Source organism: Xiphophorus hellerii, chromosome 2 (assembly GCF_003331165.1).
Source record: "Xiphophorus hellerii strain 12219 chromosome 2, Xiphophorus_hellerii-4.1, whole genome shotgun sequence".
Taxonomy (NCBI): domain Eukaryota; kingdom Metazoa; phylum Chordata; class Actinopteri; order Cyprinodontiformes; family Poeciliidae; genus Xiphophorus; species Xiphophorus hellerii.
In genome coordinates, this window is record NC_045673.1 from 24566490 (window position 1) to 24593993 (window position 27504).

The 27504-nt window shown below is 43.0% G+C and overlaps 2 protein-coding genes across 16 annotated transcripts in view; one reads left to right on the forward strand and one right to left on the reverse strand.

Moving 5' to 3' along the window:
• The window catches only part of ppip5k1b (diphosphoinositol pentakisphosphate kinase 1b), a 55984-nt gene extending 53947 nt beyond the window's left edge, over nucleotides 1-2037 (forward strand). For 14 of the 15 annotated variants that reach the window (XM_032589698.1, XM_032589765.1, XM_032589739.1 and 11 more), the window contains 2 exons: nucleotides 613-726; nucleotides 1698-2037. In XM_032589698.1, coding sequence (XP_032445589.1) covers nucleotides 613-726; nucleotides 1698-1795 — 212 coding nt within the window. In that variant the 3' untranslated portion in view covers nucleotides 1796-2037. The remainder of the gene's footprint in view (nucleotides 1-612; nucleotides 727-1697) is intronic. The other variant, XM_032589757.1, reaches the window with a different exon arrangement.
• A 7308-nt stretch (nucleotides 2038-9345) lies between these two features.
• Nucleotides 9346-27460, reverse strand: map1ab (microtubule-associated protein 1Ab). The gene is made up of 4 exons (XM_032550054.1): nucleotides 25522-27460; nucleotides 16234-25230; nucleotides 14542-14774; nucleotides 9346-13807 (listed from the first exon to the last, which is right to left on the reverse strand). The coding sequence occupies exons 1-4, from the start codon at nucleotides 27443-27445 to the stop codon at nucleotides 13652-13654; spliced, it is 11310 nt and encodes a 3769-aa protein (XP_032405945.1). The 5' UTR covers nucleotides 27446-27460; the 3' UTR covers nucleotides 9346-13651.
• Between the last annotated feature and the right edge of the window lie 44 nt (nucleotides 27461-27504).

Consider the following 27504-nt stretch of genomic DNA (forward strand, 5'->3'; position numbering starts at 1 on the left):
ATGATCTAATTGTCTAACTGTTGATTCCAGAAATCCACATTGTCAGCAGAACTAGAGGGCCTCAAAACCAAATTTCGCTTAGGGCCCCATGGAGGCTTGGGCCGGCTCTGTTAATTATCTACGTTGATGTCGTTCAAATGCAACATGCATTAACATTAGGGTCATTTTTTCAGAGGCTTGAACTACAAAACTCTTTCAACTTTAACCTCCTTGGTTCCTTCCACCTTTTCTGTCCCTCTACTTCGGACGGTCCTCTCCGGTTTTACTTCACTCCTGAAAGCAGCGCACAGTTCACAGACAGACAGGAGCTGTTGGTTTTTCAAAATAAAGTAAATTTACAAAGCTTCATGAGATTTAAATTCTTTTCAAACTCTGATTTAGACTCGATATAAAGTGCGCAAACACAGGCTATACAGTAAATGTGCCAAAGTATTCTTGCTTTTGTTTCAGCTCCAGTTTTATCCCCAGTAAACAACTCGGCTTGTTATCGAGCCTCATTCAGTCCACACCTCTCCATTCTGATCCAGATCTGTTTTCCGTAATGCAGTCAGATTTGAGTTTACGTCCAGGGAAAAGCGGAACTTGAGCCTGACGTTTCTGTTTCTTCTGCAGCACTTTCTGGTTTGTTTGACTCTCAAAGTCAGACGTCTCTCTACAGCCCTCAGCAGCCTCTGTCTTCCTCCGGATCAGAGGCGTCTTTCCGTCCGCCGGGCCAGCCTCTGTGGCGTAAGTCTAATAACGTGGTGGTTTTTATAATGTCACACAAGAGGTCGACTCCTTTCGGATCCCTGAGGATGGATATCTACACGGCGGAGTTTTTAGAGAACCTCCCATCGAAATTAAATGCATAACACAAAGTAGGACATAATCAGAAAGTGCAAGGAAATGTGATTTTTTTTTTCTTTTTTTTTTGGTTGGTTAAAAAATATAAAGTCAACAAATCTGGTGTCGCCAGCTCCATTCAGATGTCTCCTAAATGTTAAAGACGGCACCATGAAGGCCAGCGGTTCAAAAAGTGGGCTAGCACGGCGCTGGGCATGTGGGCGCCAAAATAAAGGCAGAAAAATAATTGGCATTTCAGTGTCTTTTTCTATAGTTACCAACAGCAAACATAAATATCTGAGACACAAACTTTCCTCTTTGAAGCAAAATCAGTAGGAACATTGTTGCTAACTAGCATTTTGTAGGAACACCAGAACCGTTTCAACAACCCAGTTCATCCCTCTTAACTGGGACTCGATTCATTTTCTTTCTTCTTCTCCTCCGATGATGATGATGATGATGCCTCCGCCCGCTTCCTGTTGGTTTTGATGCCATGCCGTTGATTTGTGTAGTACCCGTTGATAGACTTTTCTGCTTTACTCACTTCCTCTCCCATCAGTCTCTGTTTGTATCTTTCAGAAAAGTCGTCTTTTTTTTTTTTCTTCCTTTTGATCCCGGACCTAAATAATGACAGCGTGTAACTGTTTTGTTTTTTGTTTGTTTGTTTGTTTGAACAAACTGTGACATTAGAGCGAAATCAGTTTAGAATCTGGTGAAGAGCATTTCTAAAACTTGATGTTGTGTTTTATCGGTTGGTCGGCGTATAAAATCACCATATCAGATAAGATACTTGTTTTTAAATACATATGCACATTTCTGTACATTTTGTGGCTTTCATCTTCCTGGGTTTTCTTCTGGTTTTTGTTCCTGAGCAGACGGCAGGATCCCGTCCAGTGCCGTGTCCAGCGCGGGCCCCTCGTCCCCGACCACAGACGGCTCCAACCTCGGCCTCAACTTCAGCTTCAGCGAGTAGCTCCGCCTCTCCGAGCGACCAGAAAACCACGGCGCCGCTGAGGAGGCCGTGCGAGGGATGCGCCAAGAGTTTTCTTCCTCTTTACATTTTAAACCGGAGCCGTTGGGCTCGGACCCGTCCTCCGGTTTGGTGACACATTTCCACTGAGGAACGCTCTGAGCGCGTCACACCAGCCTTCACGCACACGTGTGCCTTACAAACGTTTTTCAGTGCCGTCGCGTCAAGTGCCTGCTTACTTTTTTTTAATTATTATTATTCCAAATTTACCAAATACGTCGAGCTAAAAGGCTTTAAACATTTTTTTTTATTCTGTGCCGTCATTGCCATGAGGCAAGAGAACGGCCTGCCTGCCTCGATTCTGTTCTCTGCCGTTTCTGATCGATCTTCAGCACACGAATCGCGTTACACACACAGTTGGTGACAAAACAAAAAAACACTGTACGTTATATTTTATAAGCTAAATTATGGAAAATCATACATTAAATGTTTTTTAACCATTTTGTAGGCGCCGTACAGACAGGAGGAACATGCAGTTAGTGAGAGGTTGATCAATCCCAGGTGAGGCTCAGCTTCCTGCTGCCTCACCAGCTTCGCTTCCCAGCATTTGAATGGGAAAATATGAAAATTCTGCAATTTTGAAGAAAAAATAATCAAAATTGGTCAAACCCCAGGGTGAAAATATACATTATTTTATCATTCTATGTTTCCATCATGCTTTCCCTGACCACACGTCACTGGTGTGGCTTTCCCCAGACTGGCATCTTACACATTTGATCAGTTTATATATCAGTCATATCATATCAGTCATATCAGGGTCTTTACACATTTTTCCTCCCCGTTTCTGGTGCCTGAACTGTTTGCTGCTGGAGTTTTAGACCTCTGTCCTTCCAATCATGGTTTCATTTTTATTTGTTCTTTTTAACGAGGGTGCAAATTATGAGATTTCAGCTTGAAAGCCGATCAGAGGTTATGGTGTGAACTCATGACGCCAGATCACAGTGATCAATCGTATTTTTGTCGTCCGTGTGATTGGTAGTTTCTTCATGTTGACCAAAAGTGTAGGTTTTGATTTTTAAGGTGTTTTTGTTGTTGTTTTGGTTTGTTGCAGGTTTCCTCTGTAATATTCACACCACTCTGATCGATCTGTGTTGTTCACTCGTGTGTATCTGCTGTTCATTAGAAGCAAACATAATGTAAATGTGCCTTTTTTTTCCTTCTTTTTTTGTTTTTAACCAAATCACATCAGGTAATCGGAAAACAATACAGTGTTGGAACTGAAGAAACCGCTAGATTAGGGTTAATCTGACAGCAGAATTAGGATTAGGCTTTATGTTCTGCACAACTATCAGCTATTAATCTATAAGGTTTCATGCGTCTTCGCTCACTTTCTCTGGCATCTCATTAGTTGTAAATGGACTGGAGTTTTCTTCTGCTACATGAAGTAGCGTATAGCCGGCTAAAGAAAGATGGCGGCTTTTTTCCTCACGATAATCAATTTTGTTGTTTTGGAAATGAAGATATTTCCAGACTAGAAGAAGAACCACCCATCCCTTTTCCTTTGCATGGTAACTCTGTTTAGCAGTTAGCAAAGCTAGCAGTAGCATCTCTGATAACCAGCTAATATTAGCTTTTTATGGCCTTACTCTCTAAAGAGCAGAGCAGTTAAATGTATTATATTTTGTACAATCACTAGAACTATAAACTGACCTGCTGCTAGCTAGCATAGCTGTTGCTATGACAACAGCACTGAATGAGTTGGATTTACCCAGTTTATTGGACGTGGGCCTTCTGTTAGGCATACTAGTCATTTTCCAATCAGCCGTCTACGTTTCCCCACTGGTTAAACACATACAGGTCAGTTGGAAACTGTAGTTTTCTGTTTATTAAAGGAAAATGTGTCAGACCTGCACATGGAGGAGGGCGAACATGTAGCCTAAAATTACAGAAGCTAATATGCTTTGCTCCAAAACCATCCGATCCAAAGTTGAATTTAAAGCATCTGAATTTTGTGGTGCCTTGAAAACAAAAGTATCTGTTTTACTCTGACCAAAGTCTCCTAACTTTACACTTTAATCTCTCTTCTCTTTTCTTGGTCAGGCTTTGATTCAGCCTGTTAAAGCTTAGACAGAACCACACGCAGTAGAAAATCTTCTCTGTCTAAGCTGAAAATGAAATGTTTCCCAAAACTTTGAAAAATTTGCTGTAGCTTCACATTCTGTTTTTTTTTTTTTTGTTTGTTTTTTTTAAATTAATAGGTGTGTTAGATTTGCTTGTTTTTGCCCAAACGTGGGTTTTACAGCTGAATTGTTTACTCGATTGTTTAATGTCGGCCAAAGAGATTGTGTGTTTGATTTGCTTCAGAGAAGCAGAGTGGAGCTGTAAACGTCTGTAAAGCTGTTCAGGTCAGGTTGGTGATGCTGGACAGATGAAAAGTGTTGATAATAAAATAAAAAATAATGTCAAATTGAACCTGCTGTTTGTGTCCAAAGAGCAGCCGACCAAATGTTAACGGCCCTGTTACATCCTGGACTTCCCACTTTGTGACCGATGGGCCAGAGTCCAGACACAACAACCTGTTATTGCTCTTCCACAAACAGTTGCGGCTCCTTTTCTCCATCCTTCATCCGCCATTTCTGCAATTTTCTTAAGTTTCAGTTTTACTTCAATCTTCCCCTCCTGTTTTTGCTTCATCTCAGATTATTTTCCTCCTTTTTACCATTTTCTCTCCATCATCTATCCCTCGTTTTGGTTCACCTTATTCTCTGCCGTCAACCACTTCTGGTTTTTGTTTTATTCTGTACTGATTATATCCACTGCTGTCATTCCACCTGATAACCACAGTCTCCTCTCTCTCTCTGACATATCGACAAAAATGAAAGCTCATCACCTCCAACTATAAACCCTTCGAAAACTTCTTCCAGCTTACCCCACCGTACTCCACAATATCTGAATCCCGATATCTTGCATATGAAAACTGGGCTGTCATGATCGAAGACCAGCTGACGTTTAAAGATCATGTTGCCTCCGTCTCTCGTTTGTGCTGCTTCGCATCGTTAAACGCGAGAAAAGAATCGGGCCTCACTACACGTGACATGCCACCCAGCCGTCTGCGCTCATCTCCCACCTCGACTCCTCCAACGCTCCGCCATCCGGTCTCCAAATCTGTGCTGTGAAAATGTTTACAGTCCAGACGTCTTCAATCAGCCTAAAAGAGTACGATGTTTATGAAGCTCCACCCGTAGCTGCCTGCGTCAGATTCAAATCTTCTATGTTGGCCTTCAAAGACTTGCGTTACGACTCGGTCACTCCGGTCATAAACGGATTGTCGGCTAGCAGTGCCTACACCGTCCTGAAGTGGTGTACGGTTCAGACTCTTGACAATGTATCTACCAGATGCGAGGCTTTCCTGTCCGTCTTCTTCAAGAAACGCTTGAAGACCCGGTTTGTCAGAACCTCTCCTACTTTTAGCAACCACTGAACTTACCTCTTTGCCTCCCCTCACTTGCTACTCCGTCGACTCTGACAGAATTCAAATTCAGTACAGAAAATTCAAAAGTACATTTGCTGTGTCTCGTGCTGTTGTCAATCTGATGAAAACACTCGTGGTGTTTTTACCGCTGCTCAAAGTGGAAACTGACGGTGGAGGCGCAGAACTCTCCCAGACGTCTAGAGGAAAAAATAATAGGATATTTTACAACTTTATTCTTGTAAAAGTACAAGAATAACTTTGCATGAGAATAAAGTCACTTAAGAGAATAAATTTGAATTCTAATGTATTATTTAGACTTTATTCTCAAAATGGACTTTATTGTTGTATTTTTTTATTTTTTTACATATCTAAGCGTAACCCTAATACTCTGTCAAAATATTCCACAGTAACATTTTCCTGGGTGACAAAATGAGTTGTCAGCAAGCACTGCTAATCCACCTCATTTGCTTTTGCCCTTCCTTTTTAAATCTCTGATTGGGCGCTGTGAACCTGAATATCTTCCTTTTAAGTAGCTTATTGTTACTTCTGATATTAACCGCGTAACGGCGTCCCTATTGGCAAAATCCCTTCGGATGAAAGCGTCTAAATATATAAACATCTTCTCATTTCCACTTGTGTTACCTCTTGTTTAATCTCGGTTTCTCTACTTGTGTTACGTCTTTGTTTCTTTTCTTGCTCACATTCAACCTTTGTTGCTTTCTCCTGCCGTCTTATCCTCTCAACTCTTTCTCATCCTCTGCTTTTGATTTCAGCCCTTAGTTGTTTTTTCCCTCCCAGCCTCAGTACCAACAGAACAGAGTGAACCTCCTACATCTTTCTTACCTCACCTCCATTTACCTCCTCCTCTCTGGATCTCCTTTAACAACAGTGATGACTCACGCTGTTCCCTGTTGCTCCTGTGCGTTGCCATGGGGACACCCCCACCTCTAATTGACTCCTCCAGGGGGACTGAACGGACAGACAGAGACGGCCGACTCACCGGAAGTTTAAAAAAAAATCAAAAAAATCCCTGATGTCATTCTGTCTGGGACGTTTAGCGCAGCAGCTCCTTTAATTTACTCCCTTAACGAGGTGACTGCTGTTTTCCAGCAGGTCGTCTTGAGAAGCCTAATCAAAGAGCGGCCGCTTCCCACCAGGGTGAAGAGCACTTTGTTAAAGCAGGACGGATTCTAAGAGGCTTATCAAAAGCTGATTTCATTTGAGAAACGCCGCCAGGACAGGTGCAGGGTGAACAAACTGAGGGAATAAAACGCACTAAAAAGCCTCGAGCTTTTATAAATACCTTATCCATGTCATAGTGACTAAAAAAAATATATTTTAAAGCTTTGAAAAATTATTTCTTACGCCTTGAATTTTTTTTTTTCGACATTATGTGGAAACTTAAATCCACACAATCGCACTGAAGATAGCAATCGCCACAGCAGAGCACGGCGGTGGAAGCACCATGACGTGGGAAAGTGAAGCGGTTCGAGGCAATCCCGGAAGAGAACCTGCTGGAGACTGGAAAACATCATTAGAGTAAATCGCATTGTTAGAATGGCCGACAAAGTCCAGACCTAATGACAAAAGAAAAAGAAAAAGTGGCAAAAGTTTCAAATGGATGGTGTGGGTCTCCATCCAGACTGACTGAGCTGGAGTTGTTTCCCAAGAACTACGTTCAAGCTGGTTGTTTGAAACTCTGCACCATCACCTGTGTTTCCATTACAAACCTGCACAAAACCGATATTCTGCTAATGTTGGAAAAAAAACAATTTCACAATTGAGGTGTTTCCATTTATTGAGAACATCAATTAAAATCACACCTGAATAAGTTATAAGTTAAAAACAAACAAAAAAAAACACATGCTGCCCCATCATCCTCCTACCACTTCCTGTCATCTTCTTCGTCTTTTCCGCCACTACTAACATCCGGTTGTTGATCGTGTGTTTCCACCGCAGTTTGCTGATTAGACTAAATTTGGCCGAAAAACCACCTCATTCTGGCGAAAACGTTTCATCGGTAATTTTGTTCAATTGTCATTAAGCAGATTTAGTTTGAAAATGTCATGATCAATGGGAACGCGGCTCTGAAACGCATTAAAGTTTGTGTTTGTAACCTGGTAAAACGATCAGAGAGGTAGAAATTATTTTCAGATTCATGTGTTTAAAAAAAACATCAGCATGTAGATGTCTCTGATGGGTGGCCATCAGAAAATGTCACACAATCCTTTAACTGTCGGCAGCAGCTAAAGACGTAAAACCCTAAATTGAGAAATTTCTCCACTACTATATCTGAGCCAGTTCCTTTCAGTCTCCTCTCACAGCCGCTCTCTGTTATTATAAAGTTAAAATGTTTTGGGTTTTTTTCTCCTCTTCGGCCACTAAACTATTACAGAGTTATAGACAATGATAGAAAGGTAAAATTATTCTTCAGCCTGTTGAATTTCATTAAAAGCTCCCTCTCAACTTTTATCTCCATCCTTTGTTTCACTGGAGCATAAAAATGTTATTATATTTTATTTAAGAGGCAATTATGTCTTAAACTCTTGACTTTCATTCTGTCTGGTGAATTAACTGAGGAGGAGGAAGCATTAAATGGGAGCCGCTGCTCGTCATTCTGATGAGAGTTATTTCCCCTGGACAGTTTGAAGTAAAGTCATGCAGTCCTGGCACCAGTCAGGGTTTCCTCACAGTACTTCATCTAAATGTACGGGAGAGGAAAAGTTTTTCATTACAGACTTCACACACAAAACACACAGACATTCAAATTGGAGGCTTTAGTAAAATCTTGACTGAGCGCTCTGTAAGAATACGCAAACATTGCGTATTCTACATCCAGTTTCCTGATCCGCTTCGTCTCATCCCTTTAGATGATCGGATGAAAATACAGATGGTGTTTTTACGGCTCCACAACGGGGCTGGAGCTGATGCTGCAGGCACAGGACCCCTACATATGTCTAGGGAACAGGACTCGATTCAGTTCACAAAAACTTTACCTTTAATGGCGTCTTGATCAATGTACTGCATCTTCAGAGTCGTCACGATGTCCTGGATGATACTATCGGTTGCTAATCCTCATCATTTGCTTTAAATCTCTGTCTAGCTAAATGGTTAGAAACCCGGGCAATGAGATGTTGGGACTCGAGTTTGTGATTAGGGCTCCTGAAAAAGAATATTTTTGTAATCAAGTACTCTATAGAATACTTTTGCGATTAATCGAGGAATTGGATCTCTCTCTCTCTCTTTCTTTCTGCGCTATCCCAACCGTTCGCTCCAAAACCGTCATGGCGCGGTTCCGACAACAGAAAAGCTCTGGTAGTCCAACCATCGCGCCACGCAATTCAACAATGCTTATCTGCCCCCAAACCCTGACAATTCAACCTCATCCTGCTAGCACTTCACAACAACTCCTAGGCAGAAGTGAGAGCGCTGCCCACCACAAATAATGATCCAGGCGGAACACGGTGCGCTACATAATAAAACATAATTTAACGAAGCTTCCAGGCAGATGTCACTCGGGGCATTTTAATAATCGACCTACTCCAATCATTCGAGGAATCGTTGTAGCCCTCGATGTGATCCTTTCCCACTGTGACGGAGGGAAGAGACGGTTTGAACCTCCTCCTCTCTCTGGTCCGCATCCACGGAGCCTCATTTCAGCTCCTCTCTGTTGCTTTGGGGTTGTAGTTCAGTTACTATCTGAGCTTTTGAGATGCTAATCAGCTGCTCCCAGTGGTAAAAACAATACCTCGTGGCCGTGGTTACGCGTGGCACGGCCAGGAACGCAGCAGTGGATGGAAAAACCCATTTGGCGGACCAAAATAGAACAATGATTATCTTCTCTGGAATTTGTTTATCCAGATTTTTTCCAATGGAGCCAGCGGCGGGATCTGGTTCCAGTGTGAAGAGGGCGGGCCTCAAGGAAAGAGTCGACCAAGTCAATGTCAGAGGAGCTACAGCAGACGAGTGGGCTCTTTTTTCCCCCCACCTTGAAATTACTTTTAAAAACTCAGTTCCTGTGTATGACTTCTCCTTAGACATATAAAAAAAGGCGGTCCAACAGAACAGATGGAGACACGGATTAGATTTCAATGCAGTTTAATTGATGATCACCAGGCTGTTTCCCTTTTACAATGGAGCTGCAGTAGTTCTAGTTTTACCAGTCAGATTTAAAGAGACAGAGAGATATTTGATATTGCACATAGGAAGAAAAAAACTGAATCAAGATTAATACAATGCAACCCCCGCCCCCTCAAAAAAAAAAAAAAAAAGAAAAACAGAGAGAATCAAACAGAACTACCAATACAGCGTCTTCTTAACAACATGTTATAGGGCAAACAATAAAAGCACAGCCCAAGATTATATTACTGTAATTCATGTCAGTACCAGTTAAGACAATAAGCATTTTTTTTTCTCAAATATACCTCTTTAAAATAGCGCTGTCTTTTTTTTTTTTTTAATTATTATTGTTATCTTCATGTTAAACAGTTACATTCAGGATTATAACTAAATAAATCACATGCAGAGAGATTAGATGGACAGGTGACACCAGATGCTGTTTCTGAAATCTCCTAGCGCAGCTATGGACATGACCCAGAACCGAAAGACGCCTTTCTGTAGCTTGACGGTATTTTTGTGTTGTTTCAGGAGTTTGTATGAGCTCGTCACTGAAGTTGGTTTCATAAGACAGGGTAGTTTAGTTTTCTGTCAGGTCTGTTCGTTCGGAGCGATCTGTAAAGGTTAATAGAACATGTGGCTCTTCTGTTTCCGTCTGTACGGGTTTGGAGTCTGCATGTGTTTCAAGTCATATTCAGGAAAAAGTTGCAGCTGCAGTTATTTATCTGTTATTTATTTTTGTGTAGTTCACATGTTTGTAGTGGGAAAAGAAATAAGTTTAAAGGTTTTGTTGTTCCTGAACCAGGAAAAAAAAAAAAAAAAATCTATTCTCCACCTTTAATTTTTATCTAAACTGGTGGGGAAAAAAACATTTTTTTTTTTTTTCCTTTTGCCCATTTTTGTTTTTAATCCAGCAGCATTCATGTGGTCGTACCAACTCTACATTCAGAAAAAGAAAATGGATCTCCTGTGCAGAACATGTTAGCTCCTGCGAGGGTGAACAGTTCATTATTGAGCATTTCACAGCATTCTCTTACGGCCTGGAGAACCCCAAGGCCGAGTATTTGGAATCTGCCAACTTAAAACACAACATTTTCACAACAAATCATTGCAACAACTCAAACCATCCATATTACCTAATGCACGCATTGAAAAAAACAAACAAAAAAAGCAGCTTTCTCTTCCTAACTAACCACATTTTCAAAACAAGCAGTGAAAACGACCTTTTCTCAGACATTCAGGTATTGGTTTTGACCCTTCACTACGCCCTCCAGTAAACCAGCTCCTTCCAAACTAAGACAGTTTGTTTGTGCGTTCCCAGCTTCTTTTTTTTTCTTTTTCTTCCCCCCCCCAACCGGCATGAAAATAACAAATTCATCAACAGTGGGATAAAATAAGCTGTCTTTTTTTTCCTGAAGCATCACAAGTAGAGACAAAGGTTACAATGAATAGACATGAGCTTATGCGTCAGCCATCTTTGATTTAAGACTAAAGGACAGCAGATGGAGCACACAGGTTTGGAAGATGAGGTGTTACAGTGCTGTCATAAGCCAGTTTTACAGCAAAAGAAATTGGCGCTGGTATCCTGCTAGCATGAGGTAGCAACGATGCCTTGCCTTCTGTGGAGTCGTTTCAAAATTTGCAAGCCAAGAATAGTTTCTTGTTCATAAATTGTAAAAGCCTGTGACAACAACAAGGTTGCTTAAATAATAGGTTTTGATGGCAGCAGAGGTTTTTGATCAGGGTGATGTGGCTGTCCACCCAGGGTAATATGGCGTGGGGATGCCTAAAGCACATAACAAAAAACAAAAAAGGGTTTTCTTGTGCTTATTTGCTTATCCAGTCAATGGAGAGTGGGGACCCCATAGTGTTCTAAAGTATGTATGCAACGCCAGAAAGTTGCTCATACTTTCTGGCGTTGGTTGGTGACAGGTTTTTTAATTGAAAGGTTAATTCATTGTTTTTAAAAGACCTGTTACCATATTTGATCATAGTCATTCAAAACACTTTGATCAAATCTATTGAAGAACATAATTTGCGGTTCATGAAACTTTTTTATTACATTTGTGAGAACAGTTATCCTTCCAATGCTTTTTTGGCGTCAGGATTCCCTTTGATTGAGACAAATCTGGAAAACATGATGCATAAAAATTCAACTTGTGACGCCCGAGGCTATCGCCACCAATGATTTTACTTCCTGAAGGGTTACAAAATGAAATACTGGGTTTGCAGAATTGTTTATATGGAGTTTGGGGGCTTGTCCGGGGTGACGCTACAGCCAGAAACGCCACTGCTTCCTGTTCAAAGCTCAGGATTGAATCAATCAACAACAAATAATAGACAAAAGGACAAAAATCTAAACAATGGAAGGCAAAAATATTGGCTGAAATGTAATTCTTATTTAAGCAAAAAAATAAAATTAAAGTGCCTCTTTAACTCTCCAAACAACTTGCATATCCGTTAAAATTATGCTATTCTAAAACATCTGGTTATGAACCAGCAGAGAAATCTGCAGTGCTCTAACAGAAATGTAATCGCCTATAAAGAAGAAAAATCATTTAGTGTAATTAAAAATGTCCGGCCTATGCTCTCACACCTTACACATCCCTGCATTTCAACAGCCACAGAAAAATCATTCATGCTCAGGCTTTATAACATTTCCTGGGAATTACAACACGCGGTTATTTTCTACAGATTTTGCTCCGTGTCGTTACGGTCGGGGGGAGGGAAGGTCTCGTTCTTGCATATTCCTTGACTCTACAAATGAATTATCTCCTGTGACGGCACTGACGACCTGCACCTCCACGGCAAACAAAGCTCAACATTTAAACTCTCCTCTCCCGCTTCAGAAAAGTGCTTTTGTATTTGGTCTGACGTTCCTCTCCACGACGACGTGGATCCAACCGGATTTTCCCGGGTTCAAAAGTAAATGATGGGTTGGAAAATTCAGCTTTTTTAGAAAAGTGTGTGCAGTCAACTCTGTACGATATTTTCCAACTGCGGCTTGAGTGTGCGTTGAATAATTTTTTTATTTGAAAATTGTGTCGGTTTGACTCGCCCTTGTTTGTGGCTCTGCTTCAAAATGGCTGACACGTCCCTAAAATAATCCCCGCTCTGTGAAAGCCCCACCTAAAGGCACGTAGAGTAAGAGCAGCCTCCCACAGCACCCGTCACACATTTGTTTTTCCCGTAAAATAAACCCAATCACACAAATATTGCAGTTTCCAGCGCCATATCGTTCCCAGTGATGGGGCCGCGCAGAAGAGCTTTGCTACATTTGTCACAGGTCACCGCCTGTTCCCCCAAATTCACTTTGCTGTTGTATTGACAGAAATGGCTTAATGTGACTGAACATAGGGAGACGACGACAATGTTTCACCTTCTTCTCACTTCGTTTGAAATTTACTGCGCTGATAAACAATAACTCTTAACGCGTACTGGAGAAATACGGCAACAAAGACAACGGCGTAGATTTAACGAAGCGTCACGTGAATCACGTCGAAGCGTTCCTCTGCCTGCCGCCTACACCGAGTTCACTTGAGCACGGACAGCCGAAGACTGAAGTAAGCTGTCAACGCCCGAGGGTTGACTAAAGAGAGAATTAACCCTACGCAGCTCGCGGAAACCATCAGAGCTACAAATGCAAGCATCATGCAGCGGATAAGCTGTGAAAGCCGAGAAGAAGAAAAACAGTTTCAAACAGAGCCGACAGAGGGCGGAACCTCCTACAACTTCAACCACAGAGGACGGGTAGGAGCGGTTTTAGTCACAAAACATCTATTTGTGTCGTTATTAAGATCATACAATTGCTACTGAGCTGAGAGATGGATTGGAAAAGGATGCGTTGTGTTGTGGAGAGACAAGAGAGCTTTGAATGATGTGTTCATGGTAACGGTGGCTGTGCAGTCTGTTGGGAGGTCACTGTTTAAGCAAGTCATGTTGGAAAATTCTGATTTCATTTAGATCTCAAAGGTGTTTTTTTGGGGGTGGGAGCAGATTTCCAATCGGTGCTTGTCAGTGGTTGGGTTTTTAAATGCTCTTGAATGGGATTGAAGCTCAAAAACCGTGTCAAGGTCAGCGAAGAAACTCACAAGCGTTATTTTGCGTGCTAACCCCAACTATTACAAATCACAGGCCTAGGAGTTTTCAGCGACTGATCGATACAGTAAGAAGCTTTTGAAGGAGCGTCGAGCGCTGCTTGCTCTCGCTCAAAATCCTGACGATGAGACGGGCGGTGGTGATGGAGGAGTGGGTCGGGGGAAGGATGGAGCTCAGAACTCGATCTTGCAGGCGGGGAACGACTCGTCCTGCATGACGACGGTGCTGCTGGAGGCCAGAACCATGATGTTTAGGTCCTGCTGTCTCTCGTGGGTCTGCTGGTACCAGTCCCGGGTAACCTCTGTGTCATGAGTCGGTATCACCGTCACCTGTCACAGCACAATTGGGTTGTTTAATGAGAGCGACAGGAGGGAATGTTTGGCGCTTTGCAAAGTATCTGGATGTTTTAGTCAATATTACAACCAATAATTTCAATGAATTAAAATTTCCTTGAGTCCAACAACTCAAAATGCAGCTGCAAATGTCGATATCTATGGATTAGGGATGCACTGACCCATATTTTTCACTTTCGATACCGATACACATATCTGGGGTTTAGTATCGGCCCATAGCGATCCGATACAGGAAAAACTCTGCTGAATTGAATTACATTTTTTTCTTTTTCAACACAGACATAAATGCACTCAATTACTGATTTATTTGCTAACTCTGCACCAGAGGATCACCCTGAAATACACCCAGAGCTTCACAAGCTTAGTCAAACATGTAAAAACAACTTTAATTTGTTCAGTCAGTGCAATTAGGAATATAACAGATAATGCAAAAAGAAATAGAGAAAATGAAACAAAAACAATAGGTTTGGTCAAACATGTTAAAAATAAACGGCCACCAAACTGCTTTCAGAAAGTGCAATGAAGAATTGTAAACATAATGTAAAATAAATAATAAAGCATGATGTCGCTCAGAGTACAAAACGTAGAATTAGACTGAAAAGATCACTTTGAGATTTGAGGCTATTACATGACGACATGTGAAGGAGTTTAACTGCAGTAAACACTGCAGTCTCCATGTGTTCATGTGTACATGTGAAGGTTTCAGGTACCTGTAAATTGGAGCCCCACTGAGCTTTCCCCTCCAGCAGAGCATCCAGAACTCCACGGCTGGGCTCTCCGCTTCCCGGGTCATTCCCGCTCACCACGTAGTACGCAGCCCGCACTCTCTTGAAGAACTCCTGGTCCACGTTCTTGGCACTGCAGTGGTTGGGCACATAGGCCAGGTCTACATACACGGGCAGTCCCGGGGGAACAGCTGTACTAGTTTTCTGGGAGCTGTTTCCTGGATATGAGGGAAGACACACAGTGGTGGAACGAAGGAGAGCAGCTCATTTATCAACTGAACTAATTACGTCCAATTTGCGCATAAACCTCAGCAAAATACATCATATAATCTACATTACTACCAAGCCAATTAGACTTTCTGAGTCACTGCAGCCAAATAGACAACTTCCAGCCTTTTGAGAAGTTTAAATTTAAACATTTTATATTCAACCAATAGGATTCTCTCTGACAGGAAATGAGACGGCCATCTCTCAAAAGATCATAAAACATAAAAGTAGTATACATTTTTAAAGGAAAAAAATATAAAGTAGCCTTCTAAAATGGCATGTCAAACATTATTTATTCACTTCTTAATGTCAATGAAAAAATCATTATTGGGATTACAGCGTCAGCTTCTGATTGCTGACCAGCTTTTACACATCTTTGGTGATGAGCTCCAGGGTTAGAAGACCTCCATACCCTCACCCTAATCTTTAACTCACTGCATACATTCTCTGGTGGTTTCAAATCAGCACTGTGGCTGGGCCACTCTGAAGCATGAACGTCACTTCCAGTCAGAAGACAGATATTGGTCAAATCTAAATCTGTTGGAGGTATGAATAAGTTTGAGGTTCATATGTGTAGAAAGAATTCTGTTATTCTATTTTGTGAATGCTGTATGCTTCCTAAATATTTATAAACAATTAGAGTACTCTTTACTTTGAGTAACTATTTACTGATGATAGTGATAATGTACTGTAAAATAAAAGTGTTCTTGCTTTTGAGTGCCAAATGAAAATGTCTGAATCAAACATTGCTGTGTAAAGCAGTTAATCTGACTCATTCACAATGAAAACGAGACGGGCATCTCTAAAAAGATCGCAAAAAATGTAAAAGAATCCGTTTTGAAATATGAACTACTTTAGTTGTTTATACATATTTTAATATAAAATGGCATGTCAAAAGTATAAACCCTTTGCAGTTGCAGAAAAAAAATCACAGTATTATGAGGTTCTTATAGTAGAAGCTTGAAAGTCTTCTGTTTGTAAAGATTCACTGAAGACATACTAAAATGGATGTTGTTGAAGTTTTTTACCAAAGACTTCTTCAAGAACCCTTTTATACTTCACAGGGTTGGTGTAGCAGCAATCTGTGCTTACTGATACTGAAAGACTGCTGGAATAAGTTGAATGAAAAACAAGTTGATATAATTTTGCCTTTAATGGCGTGACAATCGGCACTTCACAATGTAGAGAGTTTCGGGGAAAGGTCTTGTGTCCTAATTCAGTACTTTGAAATCACAAATCGGATTTATTTATCAAAAGACATGAACAGAAAACAGTATTCAACTCTGCCTGGGAAATTATTTGTGCGTCCACTATATCTAACATAACATTTGAATTAGATTTAAGTCAGTCTGGGATCTGCATATTTTTCATGGTGATGCTATGTTGAATGAAATGTGGACTTTAACACACCTGAACTGCTCTTGATGCCGTTGACCAACCCTTTCCCAGGGTTCAGGAGCTCACTCCTCGAGCCTTGCGTCTCAGACATTTTGATCAGTCTAGAGCTTCTGTCTGTGTCCTTTCTCCTGAGGGAGGCGGAACGAGGTGAGCCGGAGTCCTTGGACTTCACCGGAGTAGAAGACCTCTTCCTGGCATCACCCTTACGAGCAGGAGAGGCTGACTTTGGTTTGCCCTTTCTGAGGCCTTTCTTCTTCAGAAGTTTCTCTGTGCCGCTGTGGTCGTTGAGAAGAGCCTCTGGGTCGACCATGCAGACATCTGGATGGGGCGGATGGGGCAGGGGGTCTTTTATAGGGGCCGGGAGGGGATCGTGGGGTTTCTGAGACGAGCGTGGTGAAGATCCATGGTGGCTGCTTCCAACTCCAGAGGCAGATTTGTCCACTGGCAGATGCTCTGCATCTTCGTCAGAGTCCAGATTTCCCTCAGCAGTTATAGATGGACACTCCTCTGTTTCCGGAGGGACATCAGAGTCTGACTGTGAAGGTAATGACTCACTGACTGACGTCGGAGGCGTCTCTTCCCCGGCTAATGTGACAGCCAAACCAGAGGACATTGCTCCTGTCACCTGGTGTGTCCCCTGTCCAGCTTCACCATGGTGACTCTGAGCGTGATGGCGCCTGTGCTTGTGCAACCTCCTTTTCACTGAGTGTTGCTCGTGTTCGTCCTCGTCTCCTTCCTGGGAGCGGTCACTGTGTCCGTCCTCTTCACCCTCGTCGCTGGAGAGGTGGTGAAGACTGGGGTTGATGAAGGATGGAGAAAGCTCACCCTTGCGGTGTTTATACTCGCAGGACGAGTAGGCCTCAGGGTAGGCAGAAGAAGTTGCTCCAGTGTTCAGGTCAAAGGGACGACCAGTCTTTATGTCTGCTTTGCTAGGTGCTTCTGTGTGGTAAGAGTCTGACGTAGTATGAGAAGTGGCCCCCCATTCCTTAGTTTCCTCATCTGCTACTTCGTCTCCATCATCGTAGTCTGGTGGAGGGGTACCTGGATAGTCCTCAGGCCTCTGTAAAAGCTCCCAGTCTGATAAGCTGCTCTTTCTCCTTACTTCTAACCTCACTGATGGCTTCTCTAAAAAGCTTTTGTCCTCCCATTTTTCTGCCTCCGCTTGTTTCCCAGTTTCTATTTTTTCGCTCACCTTAGGGTCAGTTGTTTCTTTCCTATCTTCTATACTTCCATCTTTACAAGTCTTTTCATCCAGTTTCTTCTCTTCTGTCTTCTGTTTGGTGCCTATGTCGCTAATTGTTTCTGTCTTTTCATCTTTTCCACTTATTTCTTTTTCCTCTATATGGACGTCTTCCTTCATATGTTCAGTAGCTCCTTTTGTCGTCTTATCCTTTAAATCTGTTGTGGCACAAGAGGTTTGAGTGGCTCCAATGTCACTTGGTGGAGTTACTGAGGCTGCATGTTGAGTTGTTTCTGTTGTCACGGCAAGTTTAGACTCGGTACTGGTAGAGGTGATGGTGACGGTCTTTTCCTCTGTGAACTGAACTGTACTCTCTGCTGAATACATTTCAGTCTTTGAGGAAAAAGCCTCCTTTGGGTCAGACACTTGGATTTTTTGACATTCAATGCGGCATGGCAGGGTGCTGTCCTCCAGTTCAAGTGTTTCAGGCTCCTTGTCCTTGGACCCCTGGTCAGAGGAGTCAGCCCTTTGGAGAGGAGAGACATCAAAGTGAATTTCTGATGTAGATGGACTGTCGGGGAAAGCTACTGGTTTTATGTTTGGTTGAGAAGTTGCAGGGATGAAGGTTGATATCTCAGTACTCTGCTTTATATCAGCTTTTTGCTCTTGATCCTCAGGCTTCTTGGGAGTGGCAGATGAGTCCACAGACGATGGCTTGGACATTTCTCCTGCTGGCTTTGTCATCACCTCCAGGTATTCGTCCCTCTTTAAACCTCCGAAACACGAGCCTGTGGACGCCGCTTTAAATGGAAGTTCCTCCTTGGCCAAAGGTACCTCAGAAGTTGGTTGAGGTAAAGTTGGAACTTTCTCCTGGCTGAAAAGAGCAGATGTTGAGGCAGAAGATGAGTAACTGTATGAAGTAGAGGAGTATGTTGAAGAAGAGTTTGCTAGGGTGGTGTAGGAGATATCTGATGAAGTAGTTTCATGTTCTGTCATGATGTCTGTGCACTGAAGATTTCGACTTTGGCTGAAATACCTAACGTCACTTGACTCGGACTGTCCAGAGGTATCTGGGAGGCCAGAGGTTTCTTTCTTTTCCACATTCAGCCCAACTTGACTGTCCTCAGAAAAACCTCCAGATTTGCTCAGCCCACTGTCAGAAAGCGGAGGACTAGATGTAGGTTTGGGCATTTCCTCAGAATGACCAGATGTCAAAGAGCAGCTTATCAGTGTTCTCGTAGATGTTGCTTCTGTTGTTTCTTTTGTCACAAACTGAGACTCTGGTGGATGTAAAATGTTGGTGTCATCTTCCTTTAGCGCTTCAGATGAAACATGATCTATAGGTGGCGACCTTGTTGTCGGATCAAATAAATAATCTACTTTGTCTTTGTGTTCTATTTTTGTTTCATCAGAATGTTTTTGAGTATCTTCTGCTGTGATACTGCCTTCATCCGTTTTGGGTGTTCTGTCTAAATCTTGACTTTTTGTCTCAGGTTTTGAAGCTGTTGTGTCTCTAATTGTGCTCTCCTGTTTGTCACCTCCATCTGTTTTGCCCATGTCTATGACTTGTGAAGCTGAGCCATCATCAGGAGTTGTTTTACAGGCTGACTGCTCTTTGAGGAAACCTGATTCAGACAACTGGGACATTTTATTTGAGTCCTCTGTCTCCTCCAACTTAGTGCTGTCATTAGAACCGCGTCGGCACATTTCTTTTTCTGACTGCTCCCTCGCTCCCTTTTCCATATCTATATCACTCGACATGTCCTCTTCTTCCTCCTCTTCGTCTTCCTCGTCATCATCGTCAACACTGAAATCCTCTCCCTCTACCAGCAGCCTTTTGTCCACGAGGATTTCTTTTCCCTCTGGAAAATGTAAAGACTTACAAGGAACAGAGCTGCTAATTTGACTGAAATCAGATGCCAGGACATTGTCATCGATATCAGCTCCCACACATGCGGCTGTAGCGCCGCTCCTTGAATCAACTGGAGGATCTTGTCTCGCTGAAGACGACACGCGTTGAGGTAAAATGTCTTTTTCTGCAGGTGAATGCCGACCAGATGGAGAGCCATCTTTCTCCTTCGGACGATCAGAACTTCCCTCTTTATATTTGAATGACCCAGCATACTTTTCTTTCTGTTCTTCCGTCTTCTCCTTCTCTGTGATTTCTCCAAATGTTCCACCGGTCGCCCCTAGGTCCGCGTGACCCCTTAGAGCTGAAACTGTTTCCTCTCTCAGCGAGATGGCTGCAGGCTGAATGTCAGCAATGTCACCCTCTTGTGTTGGTTGTATCTGAGAAGTTGAAGCACCTCCTTCCATCATTTCTTCTTTCTCTTTCTCTGATTTTTCAGGTTTGTCTTCTTTGGTAGTAAATGAGTATGACTCGGCAGCTTGGGATGTTTTGTTGTCTTGCATGTTTGTGGAGAAATAGCTCTTGTCAACACAAGGTGAATCTGCTCTTTCTTCTCTCTGACTCTCTTCCTCTTGGCCTTTCTCTCTGTCTTCGTCTCTAGGGGAGGCACTTCGGCTGTGGTGGCTGCTCTTCTCGCTCTCTGTGAGGGACACCGGGCTGTAGTCGACTCTGCTGAAGGACAGCGGTTCTTCTTTGTACTGATCATCTAATAGAAACATGGCTCCTCCACTTTCTGCCTGGCTCGCTCTTCGGTTATCATCAATGCACATATCAGAAGTGGTATCAAAGCCTAGAGAAATCTCAGCATCTTCTCTTCTCTCTGGATCTTGGCCTTTAGGGATGGGCTTTTCATCTGGATCATACTTAGATGCACCAAAAGTTTCTGTCTCATCTCCGAGGCTTTCACTTATAATCTCTGTTTTTAAGCTCATTTTTTCACTTGAATCTGTTTTTACACTGCTGGTGGTGTCTCTAGCATCTTCAGATTCTTTATCAATCAGGAAATATGAACAGGGTTGTGACAGTCCTGGGGATACCACCTCCCTTTCTCCTTCCATCTCCCGTTCTGCTTCTTTTGCTTGTTTCTCATCTGGCCTGTTCTTTTCTGAGCCACATATACTTGAGCTCAGCTCAGACAGTATGTGTTTCTCTTGTAGGAATGTTTCCTCCACACTGGACTGGCTCTCTGTGCTCGAAAGTGTGCTGCTCCTTGGTTGGCTGTCGGTACTAGATACTGTTGACAACATGGGCTTTGTCTCAGTGGCTTGTGATGCCGGTTCTGCTTTGACAGCTGCACTACTGCAAACTGCTTCCTCCTCCTTTGATGTAACAATATCAAGAGTCGACTCCGGCTTGGCGAGTGGAGCAGCTGTGGTTTCTGTTTTCACAACATCTTTGTCAACTTCAGGTGCAAGTCTGCTTTCTTCTTTTCCGGAGTCTTTGATGTCCTCATCCAGGGACGGTTCCTGCATCGTCAGAGTGGGTATGATCACCGCGGGAAGCTGAGATGCAGCAGGCGTAGTTTGGTCACTTGTTTGGGGAGTCTGCGTTAGAGTCACACACACAGAGGAAATATCATGGTCAGATTTTCTTGACTCTACTGACAAAGGTCGGGAACCTGCTCCTCCCATGCAGATGTCCTCCTCTTCTTCATCCTCTCTGTCTTCATCTGATGACTGGACCACAAATGCAGGTTTGTGATCTGACTTGGGGGTCAACATTGCTTCTCCTGATATTTCCTGAGAAGGTTGTTTGATGCCTTTGTCCTGGTCTTTCTCCTGCACTTCCTCTTTCTCCCATTTTTCCTCTTTAGTTTGATCTGCTTCAATGTAGTCGGGCTTTGCTTTCTCTGTGACATCGACTTTTATGCATACAGCATCCTTTTCTTGGACCATCTTCACATCTTCAGCTGGTTTTGTTTTTTCTTCTTTAATGTCCTCGGTCTCATAAGTGTAGTCCTTCTCTTGCTCTTTCTCCATTTTCTGTTCTTTGCTCAGCTCGGCAACATGCGCATCGTCTTTTTCTCTCTCCATCCTCTCTTCTGAACTAATAACCTTCAATTCTTTCTCTTGTTCTTGTGGGTCCCCCTGGATTTCTCGGAAAGACGTACCAATGTCATCTTTCAGCACAAATCCCTGTTGTGTTCCTTCTGAGAAAGTTTCCTTCCCTGGATGGATTCCAGACAGTTTATCGGAACCTTCTTCAAGTGCATTTTCATCACCAACACTTGTTTCTTTTTTATCATCCATCTTGGATTCTGACAGAATGGGATACTTATCTTTCTCCTCTGTGATGCTAGTTGTTGGAATGTGCGTCTCCTTGATGACCTGACTCTCCTGCTTCATTTCACCTTTTTCTTCTTTAAGAGCTTCAACCTTAGATGACTCCTTGTCTTTTGTGTCAGAGAGTGGTTCAGTGGTGTCCTTCATTTGTTCTGACATGAGTTTTTGGTCAGTAACATCCTCCTGGGGTTGTTTCACAGAAACATCTCCTTTATCCTCCACCTTTCCATCCTTAGAAATTTCAGCAGCGTCCTTTTCTTTCTCCTTTTTATCAGTAACACATTCAATAACATCAACCTTTTCATCCTCTTTCTTAACCTTAACTACTTCAACATCAGGTTCTTCTATCATCGTCTTATTTGTCTCCTCTTTGTCCAGCTTTAAATCTGATGCATCATCCTTGGTTTCAACCTTCTTCTGCTCCTCTGCCTCTGCCGTTTTTTCAGTTTCCTGCTCTTTGCTGGGTTTCATGTCAGAAATTGTGTCCGTAGCTGTATCTTTCTCCTCCTTAGAATGCAGGACATCTACATCGTGAGCTGTCGCTTGTTCTTCTTTGGACAGTTTGATAGGGATTGCCTCCTCTTTCTCTGCTACTGTCTCTTTTGCTCCCTCTGCTGTTCTTTCAACTCCACAAAGATCTTTACTGACTTCTTTGTCTTGTTCATCTCGTATCGTGGGAGTAGCCTCATTACCAACGTCCTTTGGGGTTGCTTCATCTTCGATTGTTTTGACATCTGGTACATGCTCACTTATTATTGCGTCGTCTTCTACTATTGGAGGTGCTTTGACAGCAGATGTGACATTTTCATGTGCTTTCTGCTGCTGCTCTTCTTCTGTGATGGGTCTTTCAGGTTGAAGCGTCTCTTTTGCTTCTTTGCTTGTTGTTGTAGTGAAGGATTCAGCATCTTTACCTATGTTTTCAGGCACTTCGTCCATTTTGGTAACTTTGACTGCATCTTCAGTGTCTTTACTTTCTTTGTGCTCTCTTTTTTCTTCAGTTGTTGGCTTACCAACAGGAGTTTCCTTACTTGGTACCTTTTCCTTTTCCTCAAACGTACTGGACTGAACAGCCATAGTATCTTCTATCTTCATGGCCTGCTTATTGTCTTCTTCTACCGTAGGTTTAAATAGGGATGCATCATCTTTGAGTGTAGTTAGATCCTTATTTTCTTCCTGGCAAGGCTTAGAGCATGGAATATTCTCCTTCTTTGAGATTTTCTCTTCCTGTTCAGTTGCTGACCTGTCTGCAGTGATCTCTTGACTCACTGTTATGTCTTTCTCTACTTGGGTGTGGCTGAATGTCAAGATTGCATCTGTACTAATTTCTTGCTCATCATCTTCTTTCTTGGTAAAAGGGGCTTTGTGTGCATCACTAATTTCTTCATCTTTTTTCGTCTCTTCTTCTCCTTGATCTGTAAGGGGCTTAGTGGGTGACACATCTTGTTTTTCCACTTCTTTTTCCTCCTCCTGCTCTTCTTGTAGTTTGATGTCTGAGTCTTTCTCCTTTTTCTTCTCTTCTTTGGAAGACTCAGAAAATAGCACATCATCTGTCTTTCCCTCCCCCTGGCTCTCTTCCTTTACATCACTGATATCTGATGGCTGAACCTTTTCAACATCTTTTTCATGGGTCTTAATATGAAAAGTATCCATCTCTTTCCTCTCATTATCTTTTAAAATCTCTGCATCAGAAATATCACCCTTTTCCACCTCTATTTCCATTAAGTCACCACCAATTTTGAGGTCAAGTTTATGCTGTTGTTTTCCGTCTTCCTCTGTCTGTTCATCTTTGACTTGTTTGCCCTCAGAAGGCACAGCTTCTTTCTGTACTGGCTCATTGGTTTTGGTCTTATCTTTTTCTGTCTCTTTGTGATCATATTTAATAGCTTCCTCAATAGCTCCAGTATCCTTTGCTCCTTCTTTAGTAGGTGTAGTGTCATAAATATCCTCCTTTGTGGATATTTTCTCTGCCTTCTCATCCATGACGGACGTCACGGTTGAAACCGATTCCTGAATGACAGATTTCTGATTTTCTTCTTCCTTGGGTTCTTTGCGACCGGGGATCTCATACGTATCTTTTTCATGCACAACACTGGTGACTTTAATAGCACATTTATCGTCATCATCATCATCATCATCATTGTCATCATCATCTTTTTTATCGTGAGCTAAGGAACTACTTTTCTCCTCTGGGAATTTACTTGACCCAGGCACTTTAGGTTCCTCCTCTCCGGTACGGCTGAAAGGATCCTCTTTGTCAGATGATGGGAGGGAATCCTTTTTGGCCCCAACAGGTAGTTTAGTTTCTGTTAAAGACGATGCAACTGCAGACATTAATTCTGTCTGTTTTCCTTCTACTTTTGGCACTGACGTAATATCTTTTTCTGTCTCTTTTACCACTACAGCCTCTTTAATGTCCCTTTCAAATGATTCATCCTCAGATCTTCCAGACATTTCTTCAAACTGGCCTACTTTCTGTCTGTCTACTTCTTTCTGCTTTTCACTTTCCTGGTCATCCTTCATTTTGGTTTGGCTGTCCTTTGTGATGACTTCTTCAGAAAGTGCCTCCTCCTTAAGCAACTCAGTATCCAGGAAAACCGTTGTCTTGGTTTCTACTGGAGACTGATGAATTGGAGATTGAGCAGCACTCGAGGGTCCGGACTGTGGAGGAGAAGCCATTTTCACAGTGATGTCATCCGGGCTGAAGCAGCGCTCTTCGCTCTCTGAGGTTACTGAGTCAGATCCAAAGGGTCTTGTAGGCACAACAGAGGAAATGTCTTTAGGAGCTACTGCATCGATGTTTTCCTCCTCCACTGGTAGATGGTCTGGTTTGATGTCATGGCGAGTCTTTTCTGGAGATCTACTGCCAGAAACCTCCTCGTTGTCTGTTTTTTTGCTCTGCAGTATTTGAGATGCAGCATAACCCTCTTGAAGTTTTTCAAGAGAAATGTCAACGTTAGGGGTTTGGTCTTCTTCTTCCTCTTCGTCATCTTCTTCCTCCTCCTCTTCTCTCTTGTCAGGAGCTTCAGTTACCATCTTGTCCTCTGCAATAGGGAGCTGTAAATCATTAGACGGAGACTTGGACAGTTTGTCCTCTTCTAAGGAAGGTGGTGACAGACTTCCTGCAGAGGGTGGCTGCTCTTTGCCTTGGCATGTGCTTACTGCCGTTGAAGAAGAAGCCGGGGTCTTGAGCATTTCCTCAGCATGGGGTGCGGCAACAGATGCCACTGATTGATCATCCGCAATAGATGTAGGAAAGGAGGACATTTTGTCATATTCTGTGATGGACGTTGCAGAGGACACATGCTCCTCCTCTGCAAGGGGAGCAGTGATGATGTTGGTGAAAACAGAGACTTGCTCCTGCACACCTGGAATGAAACCTTTCTCTACCATGGCAGCTGCCTGCATCTCTCGCATTCCATGAATGTCCACAAAGGAACCCGTCTGATCTGGAACAGAGATGTCGTAGACACCAACGTCATACTGGAGGTGAGGGATTCTCTCCTCTGCCTCCTCGTGGATCTCCTCATCAGAGATGGTCTGCTCTGTCTCAGAGTAGCCAGGGATCATCTCGTCCTGGATGTAGAAGACGGGTTCAGCTGCAGCGGCTCCTTCCATAGCCACCGCAGAGGGAATCTCACCTGTTTTGTTTTCGACTTCATCTTCAGGCTTGACTTTGATCTCTTCATCTGCTATCACGTCTAAGTCCTCTACCTCTTCCAGTTCAGGTTTCTCCAGCCCCTCTTCTTCTTCCTCCTCCATCCCTGCTTCTTTTTCCTCCTCTTCTTTCCTGGATGGAGTCGTTTGGAACTGCTGTGCTGTCAAAGCTTTGTTGGACAAATATTCTGATTTCTCCATTTCTTCCGTCTCGTGTTTCCTGTCAAGTCCATCGTCCTTTGCCTCTGTCCACTTAGATTCATCTTCATCCACACCTATTCCCATGTCCTCCTCCTCTTCTTCCTCCAGGGCTTTCTTTTCTGCAGCGGGGGACTCTTCCTCCATCTCTTCCTCATCCTGAGATGCAGCTCCCTCATCCTCAAATATTTGCGCTTCTTCTAGTTCTTTCTCTTGAGCTGACTCTTTGTCTTTCCCTTCAGCTTTTGCTTCTGCATCTGGAGCTGACGCTGCCTTTTCAGGGGACTTTGGTTTCTGTGGGATTTCTGAAACTGCATCTGGTGCTTTGGCCTTCTCTTGGATTAGACTTTCTGCTATTGGCCCAGGGGAAACCTTATCACTCACAGGTAGCTCTGCTGATACAGCTTTTCCTTCATCTTTTTTCAGTTCTTCGAAATCCTTACTGAGGTCTTCAGGTGTGGATACAGCTGTTGTACCCCCAACAGCAGCTTTTTTCTCAGTGGGTTCGGGTTTAACAACCACAGGCTTTACTTCGTCTGCTTTGGGCTCAGCAGGTTCAGCCTTTGTGGCTTTGCTTTTTATTGTCTTGGTTTTACTTGACGCTTTCGCTTTATGTAAGGTCTTTCTGACTTCGGGTGTGAGAGGTTTCAGGTCAGGTTTGGTGATTTTTCTCAGCTCGGGTTTGGATCCATCCTTCTTCTTGTCCTCTTTGGACTTGGCCTCTTTCTTGTCATCTTTTTTGCCAGAATCATCTTTCTTTATTTTCTTTATCTCTTTCTTCTCTTTGTCTTTCTTCTCATCCATCTTTGATGCCCTTTCCTTTGAATGCTTTTTCACCGTTTTCTCTTTCAGTTTTTTCTTTTCTGGCACTTCAGTTTTAGATTTTATTGTTTTGGTTGGCTTCTTTTCCTCTTTTTTCTCTACAATATTTTCCTTTACAGAGTCACTTTTTGCTTCTGTTGCGTTTGATACATCATCCTGTCCATCAGCTTCTTTCTTTGAGGTCTTTGCTGTGGTCTTAGGGGAGGATTTGAGACTTTCTTTGCTATCCGTTCTTTGTTTTAACTTTGTTTGCTTAATAACCGATGGAGGAGCTCCTGAAGCAATGTCCTTTTGCGTGGCTACAGGATACCTCAAGTAGTCGAGATGTTTTAGTTTTTCCAGCCCCTCTAAGATCTTGTTTTGTGGTGCATTCCCAGGGAACAACACTCTGATGATCTTTTCTGTAGGGCTGGCAGGTAGCCACACAACTAAGGCTGTAACTGATGTCAGGTAGGGCACAGATATTTCTCCTTCCTTCCCACTGGGCAGCACAATGCCAGTTTTGGCCTTGCTATTGCCAGCCCACTTCTGCATTAAAAATTGCATCTCTTTGCTATCTTTTACTGGGTTAAGAATATACATATCTAACCTCCCAACTCCCATCTTATGAAAAAGTGTAATGGGCTCGATGGTGTTGCTGACCACTCGATACAGGGGCTCTGGCTTGATTCCTAGTTTACTAAGGTACTGCAGAGTAAGCGAGGCCTCTTCGATGCTGCGTTTCACTTTGAGATTAGACTCTGGTAAACGGAGCTTCTCTGGCACGTTGAAGAAGACTACGCCAAGCTCTGGAGAAATCAAGTTTTTCATCCAGTCGCTGTAGTTTGTGGAGCCTTGTGACTGCTCCTCCTCCTGTTCTGCGATCTTTCTCTGAAGAAGCCCGTTGATACCCGGGAGGTTGTCGGCACCGATGTGAGTGAGCAGAATCGAGTCGATGCGGTCCAGGTGACGGACCAGTTTCCAGAAGCAGGATTTCCTCTCGGAGCCTCCGTCCACTAGAATGTTGAAGCCGTTCACGGCAAAGAGCGCCGAGTCTCCCCGTCCTCCGGGAAAGATGTAGCAACATGGCTTCGACAGTTTCAGGAAGCCTCCGGAGGTGGGGGGCTCCAGCAGGTCAAAAGGCGAGGGGACGTCTACGGTTTCAGAGACATACTCTGTGAACTCTGTGACACCCTCCATCTTGGGGAGAACAAGCTCCGGGTTTAGCTTGTACTCCAGGAACTCCCGCAGGGTCTGCT

What these genes read in the sequence shown, in the direction of transcription:
- map1ab (XM_032550054.1), bottom strand. Translation starts at nt 27,445, where the DNA reads ATGGAGGGTGTCACAGAGTTCACAGAGTATGTCTCTGAAACCGTAGAC. An exon ending in CGGCATCAAGAGCAGTTCAG is followed by an intron (nt 14,775 to 16,233) that starts GTGTGTTAAAGT and finishes CCTCATATCCAG; the next exon opens with GAAACAGCTCCCAGAAAACT. An exon ending in AGTGGGGCTCCAATTTACAG is followed by an intron (nt 13,808 to 14,541) that starts GTACCTGAAACC and finishes GTGCTGTGACAG; the next exon opens with GTGACGGTGATACCGACTCA.